The 8644-nt window shown below is 31.6% G+C and overlaps 1 protein-coding gene across 1 annotated transcript in view; it reads left to right on the plus strand.

The window, feature by feature from the left end:
• LOC110031236 (uncharacterized protein At4g08330, chloroplastic-like) overlaps positions 1-4297 on the plus strand; it is a 16756-nt gene extending 12459 nt beyond the window's left edge. The window contains exon 2 of the mRNA XM_020734346.1: positions 3811-4297. Coding sequence (XP_020590005.1) covers positions 3811-4153 — 343 coding nt within the window. The 3' untranslated portion in view covers positions 4154-4297. The remainder of the gene's footprint in view (positions 1-3810) is intronic.
• The last annotated feature ends 4347 nt before the right edge of the window (positions 4298-8644 follow it).

An 8644-nucleotide genomic window follows, 5' to 3' on the forward strand; every position in this document is an offset into this window, starting at 1 on the left:
GAAAGAAAATAAATCCAATCTAAGGAAATAAATCTGATATTCATAACTTCTAACAAGAATAAATTATTTCTTAATTTAACTTCTAACAAAAATAGTAACAATATTTTTTTTAAATGAAATAATGATCTAGTTTGTTGGCTTATAGCTTACTACACACATCACGTGCACAATCATAATGATAATCATTATTTGGCAAGCTAATAGCATGATCTAACTTAAAAACGTTTTTGTGTGTGCGTGCATATTTGCATGGAATTTTCTTCTTTGATAAAGCCAAACATCATCCATGTTAGATTTTAAGTTGTTCAAATTTACATTTTCAATCATGGCGATATCAAGAATATAAACATTGTCAAATCTATGACTAAAAAGAATAATATTGCCACCTTATTCCAACTAAACAAAATGATGAATGAAATTTTTTATTAGAATCTTGATCCCAAAATTTACTTTTGTTAATTAAACTGTATTTTAGAACATTCAAAGAGGATCTTATCGATGGTTTATGAATTATGACCCTATTATTTCAATTCCATTAGGGTATTGTTGCCAATTTGTAAGATCCACCATCTCTTAATTCCAGTAATGTGAATTTTAATTAATCTTTACATGTATTTTGAGCATCCACGGTCTAAATACTATGCATTTTCACCGGCACCACTATGAAGTTATTCGGCTTGTGTGTCATACTTCTTTCTTGACACGAGGCAAAATTCTACCCCCTTGAAGTCATTTGATGAAGAATTTGAATCACAATCAAAGTTGGTCTACAATGTTTTGTAATTGTTTTAAAATTTTTTCCCTCTAAATTTCCTTCTTGTCTTTCTTGCTAATGAGGTCAGCCAAATCCTCTTTGATGTACCTAGATTTCTTACAATTGTCACAACTCGTTCCTCTTTTTTCATATGCAAAGAACTTTGCCTTTTATCCTTTAACTTTGTAAAATTTTCATATATTTGTTGCGTCTTTTAGCATTTATCATAATTTCTTTTAGATCATTCACACTTTATCTATTTATTCGCATTTTTTGCCATTTTGAAGTGTTCTTTTCCATTATTATTATTATTATTATTATTATTTTTGACTTGTAGTGATATTATCTTTACTTTGGTTAGATAGATCTTCACTTTCCCTTGCCTTGATCAAGTGTGTCTTGATATGCACTTGGATTTTATGATGTGAGTTAACTTAGGATGATAGGATCCTACCACATCGAAAATATTGTAGAACCTTTATAAATCTATCAACTTTTTTATAGATCCAACCCAAGCGAATGTCAAAATTTAATTGTTGTCATAAATCTATTGTGCATATTGGAAATATATTCATCACTTTTCATTCAAAATATCTCAAATTTATGCACAAGCCTATTTTTATTAGCATCATGAACATATTTGGTTGGTTCTATCTTAACCATAAGAAGTTTGAATAGTTTTTTTTTTGTATTTGATGGTGAGCTTGTTCCAAAGGTGAGAATTTTATCCTCTTAGAAATCTACCGTTATATTCTTTCATTAATCAAACGATATATTATTTATTAAGAAAAAATAGCTTGTGTTTGAAGTGACCTTTTGTATTGCTTAAAGAAAAATTTTACTCTATGTGGATCTAGTGTTAATTGTTAGGCCAAATACTGAGCATTTTTCAGATACCAATTAAAGAGCTTAACACATTGGGGGAATTAATGTTTTATTATTTTTTGTTGTTAATTGTATCTAAACATAAAAAAAAAAACATATATCAACATGAGTTAGTAACACATGTATGATTTTTATATGATTCAATCAAAATTGGCTTGTATTTACACCCAATACCCTCTCGGATTAGAATTTCACTACTCATTAACTATTGCTACTCAAATTCTTTCACACAGACGGATGGTGAAATTGTGACACACTTAAGGTCTCCATAATCATATGTGAGTGCTAACCAACACCAATATTATGACATGATAAACATAGTCTTTCTAAACTCATCAAATCCTTATAACGTAGCAAAATTAGAAAAAAATAATATAATCAGTTTCTTACGGTGCTATGGTCTTTGAAGAAGGAATAGTGCTTCTTGTAGGTAGGGCTGTAAACGCTCATGTTCGGCTCATTAGAAATTGCTCGTGTTCGAAATCAGCTTGTGTTCAAAATTGGCTCGTGAACAGTGTGTTCGTGTTCGACTCGACTTAAATATTCGTGTTCGTGTTCGGCTCGAAATTAGCTCGTTAAAGTTAAATTGAAAAAATAAGATGTAAAGTGTTGAATTTGAACCTGGATCAAATATATGCAAAAGAAGACATTAACCACGTTACCACACGAGGTGTTATGATTTAAACTTAATATATATATATTTATAATATTATTATATAAATAATATATGTAATATATTATTATATAGATAATTATATATATTTTTTTTCTATTTCGAGCTAAAATGAGTCGAGCATGAGCGAACAAAGAGTTGTTCGTGTTCAGCTCGTTTATAATTCGCTCGTGTTTGACTCTTTTATAATTCGAGCTTTTAAAACTTGTTCGTGTTCTGCTCGTTTACTTAACGAACGTGCCGAACATGAGCTCGTTTACTTAACGAACGAGCCGAACATGAGTTTTTTCGCGAACAATAAGCTTTTTTGACAGCCCTATTCACATAATCATATTGCCACACAATTCTTGAGCAAGACTATAACCATTACAAAGTATTATATATCTATCTATCTATCTGTGTGTGTGTGTGTGAAGCTACACATCAATTCTCAAGTCCTCTCAATAACCACAATTAAGTCACACTGAGATTTGGAGAACTAAACTTCAAACTTGAGAAAATGTCTAAAGCCGATCCCTGATGTAATCCAACAGAAATGGGAAAATATTTGGTCAATCCTCCTTCAGTTCGAACACAAGTAACAACTCTAGCGTACATATCTATACATATCTTTAATGACTTTAATATAAGTCATATCAACACCTTTTTTCTTAAGAGCTCTCTATAGGATATCTCTTGGAACCTTATCGAAAGATTTTTCTACATTAATAAAAATCAAATGTAGATCCTCCTTATTATCTCTAAACTTTTCCATCAAACCTCTCAATAAATGTACAACTTCCGTGGTAGACCCGCCCGACATAAATCCAAATTGATTATGAGGAATATTTGTAATACGTCTTAACTTATGTTTAATTACCCACTCCCATAATTTTAAAGTACGCACATTAACTTAATTTCTCTATAATTCGCATACTCTTGTGCATCCCTTTTATTCTTAAAAATGGGGACCAAAAAATTCTTCCTCGACTCCTCAGACATTTTTTTTAGTTTTTAAAATAATATTAAAGAGTTTATTAAGCTAAGAAACTCCCAAATCTCCTAAACATTTCCATACTTCAATTGGGATATCATCAGGTCAAAACAACTCTAATGTTTAAACTTAAAAAAAAAAACATTACAGCACAAAATTCCTCCATGATAACTACACCAAACTACAATTTTGTCTTAAATTTTGGAAGATTTACATACATACCACTCAATTCCTACATATTTACATTTCAGATTCCTAAACTTTAATTTTAGCATACATGTCACCTTAAATATTTATGAAAAGCTGTATTTCATTTTTTTAATGGTCAAAATGGTATATTTGACCTGATATGGAAAATTTGGGTGGTATTAATGTAAAAAGTAAAGTATAGGTGTTACATATGTAAATACATATTAATTGGGTGGTATGTATGTTAATTGGGTGGTATGTATGTATGTATGTAAATGCTGCAAAAAATTTTATGAAACATCACAACCTTATTGTTTTTTCAATCTATTAATGCAGTTGTGGCTCATGTGGATATCCTTTGAATTTGACTTCTTCTAAACAATTGTCATCGTCCAAAAACTCTGTTCAGAGAAGGTCTAACAAGAAGGACATGCTTTATTTTCCGGTGGTCGATCTGAGTCGATTCACTCAGGTCGACGAGTTGAGTTGTTTCCCGTTCAGCCTGAGTTGCTACAAGTCGAAAATCAAACTTCTCTGTCGAAAATGTGGAATTCATATCGGCTACGGATACGGCCAATTTGGTGTTTTGTGTGGATCAGATGCTGACAGTGTTCCGTCTTCTTCTTCTTGTCAAAAGTATATTATCAAGGTTAGAGCCGTTCAACCTTCAGAGCAGTGATTTTCTATTCCAAATGATTGTTGGAAGATTTTCATACATACCACGCAATTTTTGTTTATTTACATATATATCTAACACATGAACTTCAATTTTTACGGACATGACACCTTACCTTTGTACGAAAAGGTGTATTTCATTTTCACGAAAAGGTATATTTCACTTTTTAAAAGTTAAAATTTGTGGTATTTATTATGTGATTTGAAAGATTTGGGTGGTATAAATGTAGTGGTATTTATTATGTGATTTGAAAATTTTGGGTGGTATAAATGTAAAAAAAAAAAAGTTTTAAGTTTAGATGTTAGATATGTAAGTACATAGGAATTGGGTGGTATGTATGTAAATGCCCCATAATTGTTTTTTAATCTGTTTGATTACTCTTCATTTATCTAATGAGAGGAACTATTATTTATAATGAGAACCTTTTCAGTATTATTGAATCATTTGCTTCATCTTTGTCCAACTTCATGTGTCTAATTAAAAATTTATTGAAATATATAAAAATCATTAAATGGAAATAAATCTAAGTAATTATAATCACTTTTATTTCTAATTAAAATTAATTATAATATAAAAATAAAAGCATGCAAGTATATATTTTGCTTTATTATTAATTTTTAGGAAGATTTACTTGCATGCTACACAATTCCTATTTATTTATATATTTAACACCTAAAATTTGATATTTACATGTAGACCATTTTACATCTACATGAAATATTTGAGTGTTAAAAATTTTAAAAATGGAAGTTTAGGTGTTAAATATGTAAATTCACAAGAATTATGGGTTAAATGCCCATAATTTTATTTTACTACATAACTTTGACTCCTCTGCTAACGTATATATTTAGTGGCTTTCACGGTACATTTGTAAGCTTTTTAATATGGTTTAGAACTCAAATATGACTATATAATATAATTTTATTTCATTTCACTACTTCATATTATCAATGAAATATGAATAAAATCTTCATGTCAACATTTTCTTTCTAAATTCTAATAAAAATATGAAGAAATAATTATCAAGACTGGTTTATCCTATTATAATCAAAATAAAAGCTCAATTTATCAGCCAAATAAGAGGGTGAAAATTAATTTGAATTTCCTAAATTTCCTTCCTTCCTTTATATCCTCGCTTTCACTTCCTTAAAAAGCTCCTTTCTCCTTATCATTGCTAAAAGATTCAACAATGTCCCATCATTGTAACAATAATATCATAATTATCAATTAAAAAAAAGGATAAGTGTAATTAACTCCTTAAAATGCGCCTTTGTCGTGTTCATGGAGATTTGGGTTTGCTCGGGTTCATGTCGTCATTATATCACACACATGCACGCCGTGATGACACTATAGATTCTTTTTTGGCTTAGCCTATTAGAAATCTTATCTTAGCGCTTATCTTATGGTGATTTTAGATATTTGACCATAGGATGATTATAGAATCATGATGGACTTGGCAAAAAAGACCATAGGGAGCTCTCATTGATCATTCAATTCTTAATTGTTTTAATTATCTTAAAACAGATTTGTCATTAGCTAGTCCCCATGTAAGACTCTTTCCAAGCTTCAAGTCCAATTGACATAGTTGGTGGTTTAAGCCATCATTTTTTTTCTCAATGTTTTAATAACATTTTTGTGCATTGTAATTAACCATTGAAGTTTTTCTTCACCTATGACGAACATAATTCTAATTTCTTTTAGACTCTAGATCATTATGATGATTTTGAGCCAAATGGTTTAATTTATTAGCCACCAAATCGTCGATGAGTTGACTATATTTGACTAAGATAAACTCTTTGAACCCTAAATTGATCAAATATGATAAAACTATATATTAGCAACAATCTAATAGATCTAGATGAACATTTGGTGTAGCTTGCTTAGACCAACAGACCCGTGAGAGCCACCCCTTGAACTAGGAGCCACAACTAGAACCTTATATGTTTTGTGGATGATTCTGGATTTAAAGTATCGATAAGTAAGTTAGTTACTTGAGTGGGTGAGATTATGAAAACCCCTTAAGTAAAATGAGGCTGGAATCTTAAGCATCGAGGGGATTTTTAGTGTGACGGTTGTAACTCGTCAGAAACTCTAAAGTTATGTGGGCTCGTGGGGGAGCACTCCTAGGATGGGTGACCTCTTAGGCAGTCACACCAACGGGGCAACATTGTGAGGGCATTAGGCCAAAGCATACCATATCTCGATGGGTGAGAGTTTGGGCTTTTACAAATGCTAACAAAGCATTGCACTAGACTGAAAATGAGAATTGACTGTCATACAAATTAAAGGGTTATGCCATGAGATTCACCTCTTGAATCTTAGATGAGATAAAGTATTACATGGTGTGCGTCACTTTTGAAATTATAGGGGCCACCTATAGAATCCTATTTTTCTAGATAATGATTTTGGGTTTACGGTACTGACGTGATGTCATTTACTTAAATGGAGGAGATTGTGAAACTACTCAAGTAGAAAGAAACTAAATTCTTAAGCATCGAGATACTTTTTAGTGTAACGATTGAAGTTTTGTCAAAAACTCTAAAGTTAAGTGTGCTCGCTTTGTAGCACTTTTGAGTGGGTAACCTCTTGGGAAGTTAACACCAACGAGACAAAACTGTGAGGCCATAGGATAAAGCGAACAATATCTTGATTGGTTAATTGGAGCTATTAAATCCAAATTGACTTAGTTGAACACTACTGGCTTTATTTAAACTAAACTAACTTCAAACTCAATTTGGCCAACTGCTTTGGACTATAAGCTTCCCATAAGATACAACACACCTCGTAATTTGACTATTTGGATCCAACCGACCCAGTTTGGTCTAAATGGACTTGAATTGGTTTTGAGCCAAAACAGACCCTTAACCTAAAAACTAATTCTATTAATTGAACACAGGTATACTCTATAGGATGCCATTACACAGGTATACCCTAGTTAACTCATTTGACTCGTGTTTCCTATCAATTTTGTTCAAATGCTTGAATCATTTGAACCAACATGCGCCAAAATGAGCTCATCTCCTCACTAACTAAGAGAGTTTGAACTGTTTATCCCCGTGATCAGCCAATATCCTGACTTAGTTGAGACATACTGGATAAAATTAATTGAAGTTAAAGTCCTAGTATTTGGCAATTTTTTTTTTTTTTTTTTAAACATAGTGGTGGAGCTAACTTATTTGTGGTACTAAACTTAATTGTATTGTAACATTTGTTGTGTAGGCTTGACTAATAAATTTTAATATATATGCATTTTAAACTTGGATAAATTATCAATGATATTATTATTGTCATTTATATTAGATATTAAATATTTTATAAGATTGTTAGTCCTATCTGGTAACCAATGTACACCATCTTAGCCTCAAACATAAATTGATCCTTCCTTCAATGACAATTTAATCCCGCTTCGCAACCAAGCCGAAATAATGTTGTACAAAAGAAAACAATCGATTAAGGAGCGAGTGAAGAAAGAATTGCTAACAAAGCTACATTTGTTATGCATTTCATAGATTGATGATGAAAGTATATCAAAGCATACAGCATTATTATTTGTAATAAATCATAAAACTTGAAACCATAGTATCACCACTATATTATAACTAATGTTGATTGAAGTTATATCATTCTGTGAATGAGTTCACACTAGCCAAACATCATTTTATTGATGTTAGTCAAATACCATGTTTTTCTATGAAAATATCACTCTTTTCTAACTCATTTCATATTTTGATTAATGGAAAATTTACATACATAGCACCTAATTCTTACGGATTTACGCATCTCCTTCCTGAACTTCCGGATTTACAAGCATAGACCTCTGCATGAAAATGTAGATTTACCCATTAAAAAGTGATAATTAGTGCTATATTTGATGTGATACAAAAAAAAATTGAGTCTGTGTGTAAATATGAAAGTTTAGGTGTGGGATACATAAATCCATGAGAATTGAGTGCTATGTTTATCATCTCTGCAGAAGAACAACATAACCCTACAACACAAACAGATTCCCCCTACAATCTTAAACTTCACTTTTTACATTTATACCCCAAATCATTTACATCACATCAAAAATAGCCACTTTTCATGCATAGGTAAGGTGGTATATATGTAAAAAATTGAAATTTTAGGTCTCACCAATATGTAAATGGTGTAAATACATAGGAATTAAGTGGTATGTATGCAACTCTTCCAAAATAAAACCCAACCTGTCCATGTTCCTCATCTCACATAGATCTGACGATAGCGGTAATAAAAGGGAGAAGAAGAAGAACTACCAGCACAGTACCAAGCAAGAAGGCCATACAATACCATTTTCTCGATCTCTTCTGATAACCTTTAGTCTGCTCGAGCTCAGCCACTCCACTCCTAACAAAAGAGCTCGCACGTGCGACATGGCTTTCAATGTCGTTAATTTGCTGCCCCTGAGCTTCGACGACGACGGCCATGTCCAAGAACACCTGATGCAGGTCCAACAAACTCTTCTCTATCTCCTTC

Source organism: Phalaenopsis equestris, unplaced genomic scaffold (assembly GCF_001263595.1).
Source record: "Phalaenopsis equestris unplaced genomic scaffold, ASM126359v1 Scaffold000790, whole genome shotgun sequence".
In the NCBI taxonomy this organism is placed as follows: domain Eukaryota; kingdom Viridiplantae; phylum Streptophyta; class Magnoliopsida; order Asparagales; family Orchidaceae; genus Phalaenopsis; species Phalaenopsis equestris.